General features: G+C 21.2%; 5 protein-coding genes across 5 annotated transcripts, besides 17 other annotated features; 1 reads left to right on the top strand and 4 right to left on the bottom strand. All coding sequences in view use genetic code 6, as the record gives it.

Moving 5' to 3' along the window:
* Window positions 1-1459: 1459 nt before the first annotated feature.
* Window positions 1460-1496: a microsatellite.
* A 132-nt stretch (window positions 1497-1628) lies between these two features.
* Window positions 1629-1675: a microsatellite.
* Window positions 1676-1837: 162 nt separating this feature from the next.
* IMG5_162130 (hypothetical protein) lies at window positions 1838-2087 on the bottom strand (the record flags this gene model as incomplete). The annotated part of the gene is made up of 2 exons (XM_004030346.1): window positions 1838-1870; window positions 1920-2087. The coding sequence occupies 2 exons, from the start codon at window positions 2085-2087 to the stop codon at window positions 1838-1840; spliced, it is 201 nt and encodes a 66-aa protein (XP_004030394.1).
* Window positions 1945-2069: a microsatellite.
* A 188-nt stretch (window positions 2088-2275) lies between the features above and the next one.
* Window positions 2276-2419: a microsatellite.
* A 188-nt stretch (window positions 2420-2607) lies between these two features.
* Window positions 2608-2648: a microsatellite.
* Window positions 2649-2684: 36 nt separating this feature from the next.
* Window positions 2685-2714: a microsatellite.
* Window positions 2715-2853: 139 nt separating this feature from the next.
* IMG5_162120 (hypothetical protein) lies at window positions 2854-3312 on the bottom strand (the record flags this gene model as incomplete). The annotated part of the gene is made up of 1 exon (XM_004030345.1): window positions 2854-3312. The coding sequence occupies one exon, from the start codon at window positions 3310-3312 to the stop codon at window positions 2854-2856; it is 459 nt and encodes a 152-aa protein (XP_004030393.1).
* A 94-nt stretch (window positions 3313-3406) lies between these two features.
* Window positions 3407-8932, bottom strand: IMG5_162110 (zinc finger transcription factor sma, putative; the record flags this gene model as incomplete). The annotated part of the gene is made up of 13 exons (XM_004030344.1): window positions 3407-3664; window positions 3715-4005; window positions 4164-4214; window positions 4272-4391; window positions 4472-4590; window positions 4659-4705; window positions 5576-5801; window positions 6046-6193; window positions 6244-6443; window positions 6505-6721; window positions 6770-6943; window positions 6980-6990; window positions 7090-8932. 13 exons carry the CDS (start codon window positions 8930-8932, stop codon window positions 3407-3409), a joined length of 3705 nt encoding a protein of 1234 aa, XP_004030392.1.
* Window positions 4087-4129: a microsatellite.
* Window positions 4941-4981: a microsatellite.
* Window positions 5849-5957: a microsatellite.
* Window positions 5900-5957: a microsatellite.
* Window positions 5949-6031: a microsatellite.
* Window positions 5949-6032: a microsatellite.
* Window positions 5955-6019: a microsatellite.
* A 1525-nt stretch (window positions 8933-10457) lies between the features above and the next one.
* Window positions 10458-10502: a microsatellite.
* Window positions 10484-10509: a microsatellite.
* A 1123-nt stretch (window positions 10510-11632) lies between these two features.
* Window positions 11633-12388, bottom strand: IMG5_162100 (hypothetical protein; the record flags this gene model as incomplete). Its single annotated transcript, XM_004030343.1, has 5 exons — window positions 11633-11673; window positions 11735-11742; window positions 11789-12016; window positions 12223-12293; window positions 12365-12388. 5 exons carry the CDS (start codon window positions 12386-12388, stop codon window positions 11633-11635), a joined length of 372 nt encoding a protein of 123 aa, XP_004030391.1.
* A 1476-nt stretch (window positions 12389-13864) lies between these two features.
* Window positions 13865-13897: a microsatellite.
* Window positions 13866-13897: a microsatellite.
* Window positions 13898-13913: 16 nt separating this feature from the next.
* IMG5_162090 (hypothetical protein) lies at window positions 13914-18227 on the top strand (the record flags this gene model as incomplete). The annotated part of the gene is made up of 5 exons (XM_004030342.1): window positions 13914-13943; window positions 13986-14073; window positions 14124-16171; window positions 16238-16627; window positions 16668-18227. The coding sequence occupies 5 exons, from the start codon at window positions 13914-13916 to the stop codon at window positions 18225-18227; spliced, it is 4116 nt and encodes a 1371-aa protein (XP_004030390.1).
* Window positions 18228-18885: the final 658 nt, after the last annotated feature.

The raw sequence follows: 18885 nt of genomic DNA, 5'->3' as shown, positions 1-18885 counted from the left end.
TTTCGATCTAAAGAAATTTTCCTTCCCAATTTAGTTATAACTGGTTGTTATTATTAAATTTATTCATTTTTAACTATATTTGTATTATTAGCTTTTTAGAATAATGTTCTTTATTATTATTACATTATCTCATCTATATCAAGTCCTTATTTCAAATAATTTTTAACCATCCATGGATGGTAGAATATCTAACTCATAGTAAGCCTGTGATTTGGATTTATTTTTAAAATACTCTAAATAAGATTCACACAATCAGGATTTAAATCTAATTTATAATGTATTTTTTGATTACTAGCAATATTATTTAGTTTTTATTTCTCCGTATTTCCTTAATAAGGAGTATATCCATGCACTAATTCATATAATAAAATACCTAAACACCAAATATCTACTCTATGATCATGTTATGCATGCTCTATAATTTCTGGCGACATATAATCTACTGTTCCACAAAAAGTATTTCTATCTTTAGTTCTTTCTGCACTCCATCCAAAATCACAAAGTTTAATAATATCATTTGAATCCACAAGTAAATTTTCAGGCTTTTTTTTTATTAATAAAAATTTATATTTATATAAAAAAACCTTCAAATCTCTATGAATTATATTATTTTTATGTAAATGATCTATTCCTAAACAGGTTTAGAAAAAAAACTGAAATGCCATTTGTTCTGAAAATTTAGAATACCTTTGCAAATTTTAGAATAGATTCCCTTTTTCAGCTAATTCAAGAACTAAATAAACATTTTGTTTATCTTCAAAATAATGGAAAAGCTTACAAATATTTTAATGGCACATTTTTTTTAAATTTTTATTTCTCTTTTTAAATTTTCTATAGTACAATATTTGAATATCATTTCTTTAGACATCTAAATAATTTTATTTTTAATTTTTATTTTTTTTAATAAAAAAAATCATATTATATATTTATTACTATCTTTATAGCGTATTTTTAATTATTTTACTTGTCTATTGCTAATTTAACCGTTCCATATGCGCCTTAACCAAGTGTTGGCTTTTAAGAAATAAATTAATAATCATTTATAGATTTTTTCGATAAATTAGTTGCATTTGAAATATCGTCTTTTGTATTATTTTAGTTATAGATTTCCGCTTAAGTGCTTGCCGATTAATTTTAAAAGTTATAACCTTGCGAGTTATAGTTATATTAATACTAATGTGATCTGTTTATTTTTAAATGAAAATAAACAAAAAAATTATAATAAAATTTATATTTGTATATATTTTATTTAAGAAATACTGGTAATTATAATGTTATTAATATTAATAGTTCATTCTTTTAAAAAGTTTTATAATATTTTACTTTTTTTCTTTTTTTATTAAAAAGTTTTTTTTATTTAAAAATAAATAATAATAAAAAAAACGAAATTTTGATAGATAACTTTTATTTTAAAATAAAATAATAAAATAAATTTTAAAAATATGTAAACTACTTTATATAAAAGATATATATTAATTAAATGATAATATAATTAATATATTTTACAAAATATTAAATTTTTATTTAATTATAGTTTTTTTTTTTTTAGACTAAAAATTTATTTTTTAATTATACTCATTTTTGTTATTATTATTATTAAAATTAAGTATTTCCAACTAAAACTATATATATTATTTATTTAAATAAAAAATATTATTTATTAAAAAAAAAATATATAACTACCTGATGGATTTACTGCATTTTGATTAATTAAATTAGGTTAATTAAATAAATTTTAAAGATTCTGTTATTATCCGGCTTGAGGCCACATTGGATATATTTATCCACTAAATAAAAATAGGTAAATAAATATTTATTTTTATGTTTCTTTACCTCATCATTAATTATTACAAATCTTATACATAAGGACCTTATTATTATTAGTAAGGAATCTAATTTTAAAATTAAGAATTATAGACCAACGAATTTTATAATTAAAAAGGAATGTTTCCAATGCTTCCCATGCTTCCCATGCTTCCCATGTTTCCCATGTTTCCTATGTTACCCATGTTGCCTACGTTACCCATGTTGCCTACGTTACCCATGCTGCCCATATTTCCCATGTTTCCAACTGGTAAAACAACCATATTTTACATGTTTTAGATTTAATTGGGATTAATTAATTACCCTTAAGAATTTTAAAATGCTATATTATGAGAAGATTATGGAATTGTGACATTTTGATTTTATTATAAATTAGATCCATTAGGATTAACAAAACTAATCTATTATTAATTAATAAAGCTTAATTATTTCATCATTTATTAATGCAAAATATTTTATTATTATTATTATTATTATTATTATTATTATTATTATTATTATTATTATTATTATTTTTATTATTGCTATTATTGTTATTATTGTTATTATTGTTTTTATTATTGTTATTGTTGTTATTGTTGTTATTGTTATTATTGTTGTTATTGTTGTCACAACTGTATATGTTATTATTAAATGTTTACTTAATCAATTTGAGAAATAGATTACTATTAATATAAAATTATAATATATATTAATTTTTTTTAAAAAAAATATATTAATTTTTATTTGTTTTATTACAATATTTTCTATTTTCGTATTTTATATTTGTTAAATCGTCTATTATATTTATTATATTTCATTTTGTTATTAATAATTTTCATTTTTTTTTTCCATTTTCAATATTGTTTTTTTTTTCTTTTTTTTTAATTTATTTATTTTTAATTTTATTTCCTAATCTTTAACCGTCTTCATATTTTTAAGAATTTTCAGAATCACTACTTTCGTTTATTTCTTGATTATTTTAATTGCTACAATCTTTTTAATTAGAATTTAGATTATCTTATTTAATTCTTTTTATTGGTTAAGGGCTCACAGCTTCTTCATATGAACTTTAACTATTTTCTTAGTCGCTATCACATTCATCCTTTTATTAAATATTTAAATAATGTTATTTTTATTAATAAAAAATTACGTCATTATTTTCATATTCTGTTTATTTTATACTCTTAGATATTGCTAGTAAATTACTATAACATTTTCTGTAAGTATTTGTTATTTCATTTATTTCTTCTTATTAATTATTTGTTATATCTTAAAAATTGGCAGGAATTTCTGATTGCTTATATACTATTGCTAAAGATGGACATTCTAAAGATTCTAAAGCTTCAATTATTTTTTTGTGCCTATAATAATCTATTGATTCTATTATTAAAAGAAAGAAAGATTTATTTTCCTTATTTTAACCTGGTATTTGTTATTAAGATTATTTTTTTGATTATAAATGTTCTTTTGTTAATTTTATTTATAATTGTTCTATTAATTACTCATACTGTCATTTTTAATATATAAAATATTAATAAAAATATATATATATAAATAATTACATTAATTTAATCAAATTATAATTTATTAAAAAAAAGCTTCACACAAGAAGAAAATCTTAAGGCTAAGAAAGCGGGATGTTTTACCTATTTTTAAATAAAAAAGCTTTAAATATACATATATACACAACTTATACTTTATGTCTTATATTAGGAGCTGTTAAATAATTAAAAAGGCCCTCAAAATCATTTAGAATGACAGTTTCAATATCGTTTCTTTTTTTATTTTCTCTTTTAATGAATGCTTTGTTAAAGTTATCTGGTAAAAAAGGTTCAACAAAGGAACTCATTTTTTTCTCCTTTTATTAATTATCATAAAATATATATGTAATCTTAATTGAAAAATTACTAATATAATTTAAGAATCTTTAGCAGACTTTCTAGAATCAACAAATATAGGAGGAGAAATAGTAGCATTTAATATTTTTGGAGTTTAATCATCATCACTTTGAATATAAATACACAATACTAAATGAAATTTAACTCCCTCATTATTATATGAGGTTGATAAAAACTTTATTGCTTAGAAAAAAGACTATCCATTTATTAATTCATGTTTTGTTATACCTCTCATTCCAACATCTACTAAATGGAAATTATCTGCTTAATCTATAACTGCTTTCACAGCAAAAATATGAGCCTTTTTTGTTTTGTTTTTTAAAAAATAATTTTTTATATACATCAATATTTTTTTATATTATGTTTATTATTAAAATATATAATTTATTATTTTTATTTATTTTTCTATTTTAATTTTTTTATTTTCACTTCATAATATAATTATTTTTAAATTATTACATATAAATTTTTAGGACACTATAGTATTTCTTACGTTTAGAAATCTTTAATCTTTTTATATATTTTTTGTTAAAAATTTAACAATAAAAAAGGCATTGTTTATATTACTTCTAATCGAACTGAAATATTAGGTAAATTCCAGCTTTTATGCCAATTCCAGCCTAAATCTTCTGTATATTATAGAGATTTTTCAGTATCTATAAATAATTTTACATGTGGATCAGGGCCCTAATTTTTAATTTTTTAGGATATAATATAATATTATTTTGCTTGATATAATTATTTTTTAGGGTAAAGTAGTTTTTTACATCTTCATTTGGATTAGTCAGTACAATAGATGGTTATAAACTCCAAATATTAATTTACTTTTTTAATTCTGTTTTTAAATTATGATTACAGGGAATCCAATCCCATTTTTGTACTTAATCTAATATTTTTTATTATTAAATTATTTTTTTTAAAAAAGGTATTTTTTATATGTTTTATAGTTTTTACTTTAACTATTTTACATTTTTATCCTTTATATATCTCTTTAATTTGTTCTTATTATAAAAATGTTTGTATTTTTTATATTTAAAATTTAATTTAAATATACTAATTATAATTTTTTATAATAAGTTTTTTATTTAAAATAATAAAAATATGCTTGTTTTAAATAGATTTAATTTTATATTATTTAATATTTAATTTATAGAACAAAAATAAGTGTATTAAAAATAAAATAATTATAAAATATATATTTAAAAATAATTTATATATAAAATATATTTTTTCTTGTAAAATATATATTTAAAATTATTTTTAAAATTAATTTTAAAGTAAATATAATATTATTTCAAATAAATGGCAATTATATATATAATATAATTAATAATAGAAAAAAATATATTTATTTATATAAATAATATAAATTATGAGACTTATTAAATAATATAATTTATTTTTCTGATTTTAGTAATTATATATAAAAATTTAATAATAAATAATTATAAAAATAATATTATTATCATTCAAATTGTAAAATTTTTGGTATTTACTTTAAATTTAATTCTTTTGAAAGTAATTCTTCATTTTCTTATATTTAAAAAGAGTTCTATTAATTTATCTGTGTATTTTATTAAACTTTGTTATAAAGTTTTTTAAATTTATTATCATAATTATTATTATTGCTTTATAATTTAATTTAGTAATTCTGTTTAATTTTTTCAGTAATCTCTCTTAATTCTTTATTTTATTTTTTAATTAGCATAAATTCATCAGTTTATTCGTTATTTTAGGGTAAAAAAATATTTACTTTATATATTTATTCTTTAATAGACACCTATTTTTTTAAGCTTAAAATTTCTTCTTCTAATATTTAGTTTTTTTTTTTTTCTTTTTCATTAATAGCTTCTTCAATAAGATTTTTTTACTTCAAAAGCCATTCTTTTGCGCATATACAAGCTTTTATTTCAGATAATCTAGATAAAAGTTTAATCATAAATAAATTCTAATTATTTTCTGTAACTTCACTTATTTATTCAGTAATTTCGTCAACTTTTTACTTTGCAAAAACAAGAAGGAAATAAAAAATATATCCAAAATATACAACAAGTAAAACTATTATCATAACAATATTAATAATTGAATCAGGATCATCTAAAAAAAAAAATATTATATTATTTATTATTAATTTAAATTTAAAAATAAATAAAAATATAATATATGTATAAATATTGTAATAATTATTAATTTAAATATAAATTCATATATTAATATTTATAATTATATATAAATATATATATAATTATATATTTATTATTATTATTTATTATTATTATTTTAATTTTTTATTTATTTATTTTTATATTTTTTATATATTAATTATTTTCTTTAATTTTACTCACTAAATAATATAAAGATATATAAATATAGCATACACAAGTCAACAAAGAAAAACTTTCTACCTAATTTAATCTATGAGATATAAATGGTTAGTACTTATTTTATATCATATACCATATAAAAAAGTATAATACAACATTTAGTCCCTTTTTAAATTTTATTTTATTTAAATATATGTTTTTATCATTATTTTTACTTTTTAAAACTCATCTATTTATAAAAATACTGAACCTATTACCAAAAACGATTTTCTATACATTATTATTATTTCCCAAAAAAAATATTCAGATCTATATCCCTTTGTTATAAAACCAAATGTTTCAGAAATATCTGGTCTATCTATAATTTCCTTATATTTATATAAAGAAGCACCAATAATAAAAGGGATAATAAGGACTATATTAAATATTATAAAAATTATATTAATTTATATAATGATATAAATAAATTATTAAACCCCAAGAAACAATAGAAGGAATTCCTAAATATTTAACAAATTAAAGATGAATGCCTTCCATACACCTTAGCTAAGGATCTATTTAAAAAAACATTTAAGGATTATTCTCATCACCCAAATTAACACATTAGAAAAGAGAAAAGGAAGACTCTACAATTTGAGGATGAAACACAAAAACAATAACAAGCTATACAACTACAATATGATTTTTAAGTTTCTATAAAAATAATAATGCATATAATCATATAAACATATGATTTTTTACAGTTCTTTTGCTTTATACAGTTAGTAAATCTGCTCCTTCTTTAATAGCAAAATAAATAATGAAAAATATAATTGCTAAAAGCATAATTACTAATGGCGTGACAATATCAAGAAATATTTTTACAAGAACAGTACTATCACCAAATTATTTATAATAACAATCCATAGAGAAAACCTTTTTTTATTATTTAAAAATATTTTTAAAATATACAGTTAAAGGAGCTGAAAGTATATTTTGATTAAAAGAATTCATAAAATTAGTTTACTCCGGCCAACTAATTTAGAAAAGAGATATTATAGTAATATGCTGAGAAAAATTACCAAATATTTTCAATAAAGAGACTGTATGTTCTTTTGAATCACCTCCTTCTTATAAAGTATCCCTTATAGCAATAAAAATCATATAACTAGCAAAAAGAATAGTGAAAAAAGACTAAATATCATAAATTAAATTATCAGTACATTCAATACATTAATTGTCCTTATATCTTGCCCAGCCTTCATTACAACCTTAGCAAAGAATACCTTCGTAACCTTAAGCGCAATTACCAGTATAAGAAGTGATTTTATTATTTTCAAAACCTCCAATGCAAGCACTTTCATTAGGACATGATATAAAAGTTTAAGTAAATTGACTTAATCTCCAAAATCCAGCATTTGGAGCTACTTCATTTTTTCCAAAGCACTAAGCCTCAAAAGGACATTCAAAACACTCATTTTCTTTCTCAGTAACCAATTATATATTGGAAAACTAATAGGCAGGACAAGGAATGCACTATTTAGCTGATTATATTTCCCCTAATTAGCATTTTCTAAATTGAATAAGGATTGGCATTGATCCCACTTCATTTTTGTTTTCCACTATAGTTTAAGAGAATTATTCTTCAAGTATTCGATAAGTTTTTTTTTCTCTGGCTATTTATAGCCATTCTTCTGGAATTGCATTTGTGGTTATTTAAAAATTAGCCACACTTCCTGGATCTATAGTAATTTTTAAAATACTAAAATCAAAATAACCATTGACTGAGACTTTTTAACTGTCTTCCAAATATATGTTTTATTGCTTTGTAGTTATTATTGCTATAGAAGAGTTATCTGTTCGAACCACATTTCCATAATGATCTACAAGTGCATAAAACAAATTGAAAAACTATCCAGATATAGCATCTTAAAAAAAATACGATTCCTTTATTGACTATTCGAAGTCTTTATCAAAAGCATCTGGTCTTTTGAAATCTACAATTTAATCACTTAATGAATTATTAGTTTTTTATAAATGAATTGGATAAGAAGCTATATTAGAACCATATAATGCCTAATTATTCAAAAATGAAGTCTATGAATCTACAAAAATTTCCGATTATTCAAATTTAACAGCACCTCCGTCCATGTCAGCAATATTATTAAAAAAATTGCATCGAATAATTTAAAAAAGGCACTAAGTATATTTAATAGGACAATTATACAAAATCCCTCCTCCAAATCCAGTTCCTTATGTATCATTAAATAACTTCGCTTAGTTATTTTAAAATTAAGTATCATATAATTTCACCTAAACAAGTCCCAAAGAATGAATACCGGCACCTCTTCTTGCTATATTAGAATTAAAAATACTATTCTAAATTGTTACTTATAAAATTTATCTATTTAAATAATTCTCAATATCAATAGCTGATCCTCTTTTTCCAAAAAGACCTTCAAAAGTAGCATAATTAAGTGCCGTTTTTGTAGTTTCGAATATATAAAGACCTTTCATCTCTTCATTTTCGCCTGGATTTTTAATTGATTTATCTCCCTGAATATTTAAGTAATTTGATTACATTTCTCTTGCCCATATATACAAACTGATTCCTAAACTTGCTGTTATATTGACATTATTAATAACAATATCGTCCAAACCTTTAAAATATACATCATTTCCATTCAAAGCTTAGTTTTTAATAAATTAACTATCCGATATTCTCAATTGGCTAGAACTCTAAATTGCTCCTCCACTAATTTAAGCCATGCATTCTTAGAAAATAGTATTCTAAATTTCCAAAGAAGCATAATTTTCGATTAAAATAGCTCCACCAAAAACTGCATTTCCTGATTTGAAAATAGAATATTTTATTGTCCCTTCACTGTTTTATACTTAAAGGAAAGTCCCTGTTACTTAATTCATTGGTTTATTATCTGTAAAATTGCTTGAAGTTATATTAAATAAAGATTCAGATGAATATATATTTTTCGTTTTTATTTACGACTCGTTTCCTTCAAAAATACAATTAGAAATTAAAAAACAGGACAAGAAGATGATATTATTGAACAAGAATAAGCTTTATTATTTAAAAAAGTCGAATATTAAAGACTTATTACTGAACGTATAAAATAAAATGTACTTCCTTCATTTTCTGCTTCATTTTCTTCAAAAAAAGAGTCACTTACATCTACATTTGATTATTCGATTCTTGCAACTCCTCCATTTTATTTCGCTTTACAATTTTTTAAATGACTTTTGGAATGTATTCCTAAATAAGAATTCTATATAAAAAGACATCCGCCTTCTTTTTCAGAAATATTATTTTAAAAATAACTTGAATGAATATTTAATACGCTTTCATCAATGACATAAAAATTATTACCGTTTTCTAAAGAATAATTATTTATTATTTACAAGTCAGTAACTTCTAATACACTATTATCTTATAATAAAGCCACAGAACCTCTATGAACATAATTATTATCTAAAACTGAATTTACAAGTGTTCCTTTTGATTTATAAATAAAAATGCTTTATGTTTTTTCGTTTTCATTGATTTTATCGATTTTACTTATTTTATTATTAGTTAATTAAAATGAACTGAATGTAAATTTTTATATGTTTCTTATTTAAAGTACATAAGGATAACTATCATTTACTTTTATTTCCTTTAATATTATAGAAGGAATTTACTCATAAAATATTAATGAATTTCTTCCTATACATTATTGAAAAGTATTTGTTTCTACTTCAATTAAAGAACTGTCTTTAACATATATTATTTGATTTGTAGATTCACATTATCTAAAACTAAAATCACCCAAAGATATTACTGCTTATTTCATATCAATATATAAAAAAATTCCTTTATCAAACTAAACATTTTACTAAAGTAGGGTTATCTTAGGTTTCTATGATAATATATAAGGAGATCCATATAAAAAGCAGAATTTTCCAGCAGAGCTTGAATTTCCATCATTATCATTATTATCAAACTAACTATTTTATATTGATATTTCTGACATTCCTGAAATTTCGAACATACATCCACTGTTCAAATGTTTATTTTCGCTTACAATTAAATTCCTTATATTAAAGCTTATACTTGTATAAATCATATCAATATAATCATTTGCTACTGGCTATGAACCATTAACTTCATTATTTGTGAATACTTTTATTAATGAAACTGATCCTCCTTTAGAATATAAAGTATACGATTTTAATTTTGGATTCGTTTCATCATTTGTAAGTATGGAATATATATTTTATGTAAATGTACATTAATTTATATCAAATTACACTGATTCTTTAATTGATCCCATTAATTATCGATTTTATAAAAATTTTATTGATAAAGCTGGCAAGCTGGCTCTTGGAAATGTTTTTATATCTCCTTTTATATATTTAGGAGGTATTCCAACATGTTAAGTGAATGTGTTTTTCGTTAATTTCATCTTTTTTTTGTATTAATTTTATTTTTATTTTTATTTTTATTTACATCTTCTTTAGAAAGTATATTAAATAACATTAAAGATTAACCAAAATAAGAATCACCAGTTGAAATTCCCCAATTACTTGAAAATATATTGTCAAATATAGTAAATTTAACAGGAAATTAAATAAAAACAGAAGAACTTTCTTTCATAAAATCATCAGATATTTCTAGAATCTATTAAACACCTCTAATATGATAATATGGAGAATTGAAATTTTTTAATTCATCTCTATTAAATTTACATAAAATTCCATTTAAAGAGAAAGTATTAGAAGTAATAATCACATCCTAAGTTCCATGAATAAACAAACTATTAGAAATAATAGCCAGATTACCAGTAAAAGTATTATCGGAAATAGTAACTTAAGATAAATTAATTTTTTCATATTTATTAGGGTTATAAGGATTAAAAAAACTATACCAAGGTGCAAAATTAATCGAATCATCATTAATTTTTTCGAATCTACAAATAATACTACTTACAAAATATGAAGTTGGGCATCCAAAATTATTCGAAAATTTATTTCCAATAATTTCAATAGCTCTACATCCAGCAGAAGTAGCATAATAATAATTCTAAGATTTACTCGAATATATTTATAATACATTATTACTTACTAATGCAAAATTATTAGAAAAAGCATTATTTTGCAACGAAATCATTCGATTAAGAGTGTATAAGTAATAATCAGATCCATTCACAAATATATTATTTGGGGTCAATTCACTTCCTATATATTGCGAAAATTCATAAATACTAAAAGCAGGAGATTAATAACCTAAATTATTATCAAATGTACTTTAAGAAATCTAAATTAGCCCTTTAAAATATTAAAAAAGGATATGTGTCCCTGTCTTGTGTGTATTTTAAGAAAATTGATCTTAATCATGGTGTAATAAAGGATCTGTTTTAGTATATGAACTTGATAAAATATCCGAATTAAAATTTTTGCATTATATTAGTAATTCAGAGTCTAATTCTTTTTTGTTGTATTCTTACCAAAGAGAAAACATTCCGTTTGTGAATGTAGAATTATTTATAAGTAATTGAGTTAATGTTGAAAATATATTTATTGTGTAAGCTTCTACATATCTACCTTCATATTAAGATGATGCTTCATCTATCACTCGACGATATTTATAATTATTGTAATTTGTAAAATTGCTATTATATATAAAAAATTGTAAACAAAATTATTTTTATTCAGCATTTATCATTTTTCTACAATCAGTTCTTTTTTAAAAAAAATTATATTTTTTAGTTTCATTAATAATTTTACCTTCTTTATAACAATACATCAGTATCATATTTTTCTTATGAAAATATTGTTTTTTTTAAATGAAGGTAATAATTGGATATTAATCCTCCAGGATAATAATATTTATCAACATGGAAATTATTTATTATAACTTAGGCAAAGTTGTTTACTTTTATAAAGCTTCTATTTGCTTCAGGATCAATCATATTCATATCTAATAAACGTACGGACTTATTTTTTTAAATAAATCTAATGAATAAAATATTAATTTAAATAATTACATCTATATTTAATATAGGACGATTTTATTCTTCAATTGTAAAATAAATAGAAGAAGGAATATTAATAAAACCATGACCTAACAAATCAGGAAATTTTTTGTTTAATTAAATGCTTTTTTTGCTATAGATATTTCTTTTTCTTAAGTCTGAAGGTTCTTGGCAAATTAAATTTACTTATGAATTCCCATTAGTTCTACAACAAAAATTTCTGTTTTAAAAACAATTTACATTTGAACCTTAATTCCCTTTTATTTATTTTGTTTTTAGAAAAATAGAAATAAATTTAATAAAAATTATATATTCTTAATTAAAGTACATTAAGCCTAATTTTCACTACCATTTATAGTAATATGTTATATATTTAAAGTTTTTTATACATAAATTCTTATATTTTCAGTTCTAAAATAAATATTAGTTGTAAATCTAGACTCACCTCTATATTTTAGTAATATATATAAAAATAAATAAAAGATAAAATAACTTAATATTAATATCAAATTAAGCCTGTCTAAAAAATTCATAAATTTCATCTTATTTAAAAGAATTTATTGCATTATCATTTTCTTCATTAATAATTAAAAAATGATCTTTATTAGGTTAAAAATAAAAAACAACACTTCCTGTTTTGTATTTTCTGGAACATCTTTCTACAAAAACAAGTGCTTTGAAAAAATTATCAGTTATTTATTATAAATTAGAACCACAATTTCCTTGATTTAAAATTTCGAAATTTTAATTTCTATCTCCTTCAATTATTATATTTAAATTTATATTTTTCCCTAAATTATCTACGTCTACACATTATGGAGCCCAATCATCCTTATATCGATCATATTCTGAACAAAACTCCACTCCATTTGGACATATTAAATATTGATTAGGTCCACAATCCCAGCATTAAACCTTTTTCTATTTTGGATAATAACCACAGCCGTTACATTATGAAGGACATCGTACGCATATTAACAATTCAGATGCCTTATCTTCGACTATTGTATGGGTTTCTTCTGGACAGGTATCTGAATATTCTTCTATAATATTTTCATCTAGTGATGTTTTTAAAGCATAATATGTATTTTTGTTTGCTGTCTCTATAGGAGAACATGAGTAATTTATAAGAATATGTGTTAGTGCGCATTTATAGCATGTACTTCCATGTGGACAACTTATACATCCATCTTAAGGATTTTAGGCACATTCATCTTATTATAGCGTTTATTTTATTAAAGTTAGTAAATAAAATTTATATAAAATATATTTAATTATTAACATTTTTTTTTAATGCATTAATAAAAATATATTTTTGAATTTAATATAGTAAATGCATGATTATATAAATTATTTAATTTTTATAATATAATATAGTTTTTCAAATTATAAATTATATTGTTTGTTAATTTTATTTATTATTCAAATTATTTTTTTATTTATTTTTGCATATTTCTAAATATAAAAATATCTTTAAAAGAAAAAAATAATTAAGTTAAAAGTAGGAAAAGTAAATACATGTTCAAAATTAAAAAAAACAACAATCTTTTAAACAAGTATTTATATACATAAAAATATTATCTTAAAAAATTAAAATTTTAAAATTTCTAGGAATAAACTTTTTGCAAACAAAACATAATTTCATATATTTAATCCATCTGTGTTCAGTAATTTTGAACAAAAAAAATTTAACCTGAAGAAAAATTTAGTAAAAAATTAATATATATTAATTAAAATATAATACAAAAATAAAGTATGAAGTTATAAGTAAAAGATCAGGAGATGTAGCATTTATGAAGTTAAATTCAACTCACAAACATAACGTAATAAAAATAAAATAAAAAAAATAAAATAAAAAAAAGACATTAACACCAGGAATGATTAGTGAAATACATCGTTTTTTAGAAGTAAAATAAAATATAAAATTTAATTAATATAAATATAAAAAGTCATATGATGTAGATTCTTCAGTAAGAGCAGTATTTTTAGAAGGCTCAAAAGAAGGAGAATCTTTTTCTAGAGGAACTGATTTTAAGTGTAAAAAATATGTTTATAATTATAACTATAATTATATATATAAAATAAAGTTTTAATAAATAATGTGTTAAAAAAGCACCCAGAAAAATCATTTTAATATCTTCGTAACATTTATGATTTAGCAGTATATATTGGAAAATACAATAAGCCATTATTAGTAAATATAAACGGTCCAATTACAGGTTCCGCCGCATCAATATTTACTCGAATTCCATTAGCTATGGGAAGCAAACATACAAAATTTAGTTTGAACGAAACTCATTTGGGATACATTCCAGATGCAGGTGCATCATATTACTTATCTCGTTTGAAAAATGATTTGGGAACATTTTTAGCTTTGACAGGATATTAATTAGATGGTTATGACTTAAGCAGATCAGAAATAGCATCAGATAGAATGTTTTTAAGCAATAAGAATTTAGAGTAAAATTTTTTAAAATGTCATAAAGCACATGATTAACATTTTACTTCAGAACAATTAAATGGTTCATAAAGTCTTTTGGATAATTATGCGTAGAAAATATATCAAGGTAGCTACATAGGAATTATAAATGATGAATTAAAAGAACGTATTATTAATGAAAATTCCATTTAATTCAGAGGCGAAAATAAAAGACTTGCTTTTGCAGAAATTCTTTATAGACATTAAATGATGGGAAGAGCAAATGCAGGCCATAGATAAGATGATATATTATACTAAAAAAACCTCTTAATTAATCATTTACATCATTATGAATAAAACATACTTTTCGAAGTTATTATCTAAAACTTATAGCTTTCTCCATCTGGAGTAATTAGTAGTATTCCTTTACCTACTATAGGAAGATGTTTTGGAGCTAATACTATTGAGGAAATATTTGAAAGATTAAAATAAGAAAACTCTCCTTTTACAGAAAAAATTATTAAGATATTGAAATAGAAATCACCTTTGGCTTTAAAAATAACTTTAAAATTACTTAGAGAAGCATAAAATTCTACCTGGAAAGAATGTTTGGAAAGAGAATATAGAGTAGCCTGTAGACGTATATAAGATTAGGAGTTAGCTGAAAGCTTTAAATATTATCTTTTTGAAAATCATGAGGAATCATTTTAAGGTTGGTAAGTAAAGAATTTCAAAGATATTACTAACGATTAAGTTGAAAGATATTTTATACCTTTTGATGAAGATTAATAAACCAAAAAAATTTCTGAATATAAACCTGATTTAAAGCCTTTTTCAATGTATCCAGTAAAAGATTATTATAAGAAATATCCTGACACGGTTCGTTATTATTTAAATTAAGATAACTTAAGAGATACTTATATAAGATAAGGCTAAATGTGGGATGTGCATAAATTCTTGTAAGGAATTGGTATAAATTCAATGAACCCATCAATAAAGGTGGAAGATTTACGTGAAAAAATATATCTTTATGAAAAACTTGAATTTTAAAAATACGAACAATTAAACAGAATGTGCCAATTAAGCGGCTGTGAGTTTTCTTTAAACATATTCTATTCTACAAGACTTCAAGCAATTTAAGAATACTTCCAGAACATTCCAAAAGTAAATGAGAACGTCTAAAAAATATGTGAGGAAATTTTCCTTTAATATCGTTAGTAAAGACTTGATTAATTAAAGGAAATTTCTAGAATAGCTTCTATTGAAAAAAAATAAGAATTTTTCTTAAAATTAAGAGAAAAAATTATTAGTGAACGTTTGACTGAAAACTTCCAGTAAGATCCTTCTGAAAAATACACATTGGATAATTTCCCAGGATTAAAATACCCTACCTTTTTCCCTTCAGATAACAAAGAAAATAAAGTTGAAGGACATGACCCTTATGTAAAAAACCTTCTTGGCGATTTATTAGATAAAATAACAATTGAAAAGAAACATAATTTAGTTAAAAACTTTACTTTTGATAAAAAATAAATTGATAAAGTTGTTAATGAAAAATAATTTTTAAAAGTACTTATTGATAGAATTCATCTAAATAATAATGATAGAATAAATTATTATAATGTTAAAAGAGAAGAATATGAAATTAGATATGGTGATCCTAGATCTAAATCATTAGATGATTGGTACGATAAGCTTATTGAATCAGGATATAAGGTATTTGAAAAATAAAATAATTTATAAAAAATTAAGAATTATTTTAAATTTAAATTTATATAATAGGTTAATGAAATTAAAGATTTTCTTTTATCTTCTACTACCGAATAAATTAAGGGCCTACTTAAATAAACTACGCCAGATAACTTAAGAGATTATGTCTATGAGTTCCTTAATGATGTTGAAAACAGATAGAAGGAATATGATGCTTTAAATCCTGATAAATTAAAGCAAGAATTTGTTCAAGATTTAGAAATCGTAACTAAAAAAGGTTTCGATTAACTTTCGCAATTAATATCTCTTCCTACAGAAGAAGCTTAAAAAGAAATGAAATTTAACAAAAACAACCCAAATTACGTCTAAAATCTCTTCAATAAATTCATAAACTATGATTCAAGTTTAAAAGAAGTTTTGCAAGTAATAATAGAGCCATAACAAGGAAATAAAAAATTAAATGTAAAAAATAATAAAATTAACAAAAACATATAAAAAAAAGATTATAGAAAAAACAAGACAAGAATTCTAAAAAATACTCAATACAGTATTAGTTTCGAAAATTGACTAAATATATGATTAAAACAATGTTTAATCGCATTTAGTAACTAAAGATGGTATAAAAACTTACTAGTTTAATGACCCTTATATGAATTTGATAGACTCATACATATTGAATAATCTAGAATATGACATGTAAGAATATGTATCTTCCCATACTCTATTTGTTTTCTCAGCTTTGTCTCTTTAAAAATTAGAAGCCCAATTCCGAAAGTTATATAGTGCAGGTAAAAAAATCCGTTAGAATCCAGATTCTATTTAATCAATATTAAGAGAATATTCTATAGATTGCTAAAACATTTAAGAGTTTTAAGAATATACAAATTACTTAACAAAATTGACATAAACATGCGCCATTTTATACACAGCTTATTAAGATCATCTTATTTTTTCTGAAGATAAAGTGCTTGAGTTATAAAACAAGATCAAGTTCTTAAACGAAAAGCAATAAGGAAATTTGTCTTTTACAAATTATGCTCTTATGGCCTTCGAATAGAGAGAACTTTTCTTAAATGCACTTTCTTAAGCTTAGTCATCTTTATTAGACGAACAATAAGTTTTAAAAATAGATTCAACAGTTTAAAATATTACAAGTATTTTAGATAATAAAACATTACCAAAAGATGAAAAAATCAGTCAATTATCTGATGTTCTCTCATTAATTGACGATTTATAAGAAGGTAGATAATTGATTACCGGCTTTGTTATTTATGTTGAAAGATTAGATCGATTAACATAAGCCTCTATTTAAGGAAAAGACCATTATTTACCTGAAAAATTCTAAATAAATGAAAAATCTGCTTAAATACCTAAATTCTATGGAACAGTTGACATTAGAATGAATGAAAAAGACTGGATTTATCATAAAGTAAAAAACTTCTTAGATCATGTATTTAAAGAGAGATATTATTATGAGAAGAAATTAAATAATCACGATTTATTAATGTTAGATTACGAAATAAGTAAATTTTTAATGCCTGAAAATATAAAGTAAACTCTATTGGAAGAGTTAAACAGGGATATGGAAATTTTAAGAGTTTGCAGAGATTTCTAAATAAAAGAAAAAGACAGAAATGAAGAAGATTTGCATGAATTTTAAAAATAATAAGAATAAAAGATTGATTAAATTAGAAATCCAAAAGCTTTAGATAAGCTTGAGGCTTTCAGAGTTTGGTACGAAAATAAATATAGTAAAGAAAAAATGAATTCTGCAGAATTCGAATAAATTATTAAAATCTAAAAAAGTCTTATAGACGAATCTTCATAGACTCCTCCTATTGGCTAAATTTAAACCAAATAAGAAATTTAAAATGCTTATATGCATATTTTGGATCTCGAAGAAGCTAAATAAATTGAATAAAAGAAAAAATTAACTAAAGATTAAACTTTCTTTGAAGAATATAAAATAGCTGTTGATAGTTTAAAATAATAAAGATAATTACTTGAAGGAGATTAACTTTTAGACGATATTAATTTATTTATGAAATAAATTAATAGCTGAATTTATTTAAAATTTATTAATATATTTTTTTTTATTATTATTATTAATAATAATAATATAAATATTATATAATTATTTAAATGAACATAATAAAATATTAAATTTATTTGTATTTTTATTTTCCTTTATTTAATAAATATGTTTTTGTTTTTTATTTTATTATTGCTTTATCATCTTTATATTCTAGTTTGCTTGTGAATATTTATCAATTCTTATATTTCGTTCAATATCTATGTTTATTTTTATAATAAATACTTTAATTATAAATATTTACTCTTAATTTATTTTCTTTTGAATCTTGTATTTATTGTTACAAAATATAATTTACTCTTTCTTAATCCTTTAATAATCTATTAGATTCTTATTTTTTAATTTAATCTTAGACCTTTGTTTGTTTATTATTTTAAATATTTTTTAATACATAATAAATTAAATACAATTTTATAAATATTTACTTTAATTTGTTATTTTAGCTTTTTTAATTTTTATTAACATTTTTAATATTTTTATTTTAATAAATTGTTGTTATTTTCTATTTTTATTTTTTCTAATTAAATTATTTCAGCTTAACTCTAAATACTTAGTACTTATTCATTTAATTAATTTATTTTTTTCTCATAGATATTATTATCCTAAAATTTTTTTATATTTATAAATA

Source organism: Ichthyophthirius multifiliis (assembly GCF_000220395.1).
Source record: "Ichthyophthirius multifiliis unplaced genomic scaffold scaff_1120509251219, whole genome shotgun sequence".
Lineage (NCBI taxonomy): Eukaryota > Ciliophora > Oligohymenophorea > Hymenostomatida > Ichthyophthirius > Ichthyophthirius multifiliis.
The sequence above is the reverse complement of the archived record's forward strand: the minus strand, read 5'-3'. Positions and strand labels throughout refer to the sequence as shown.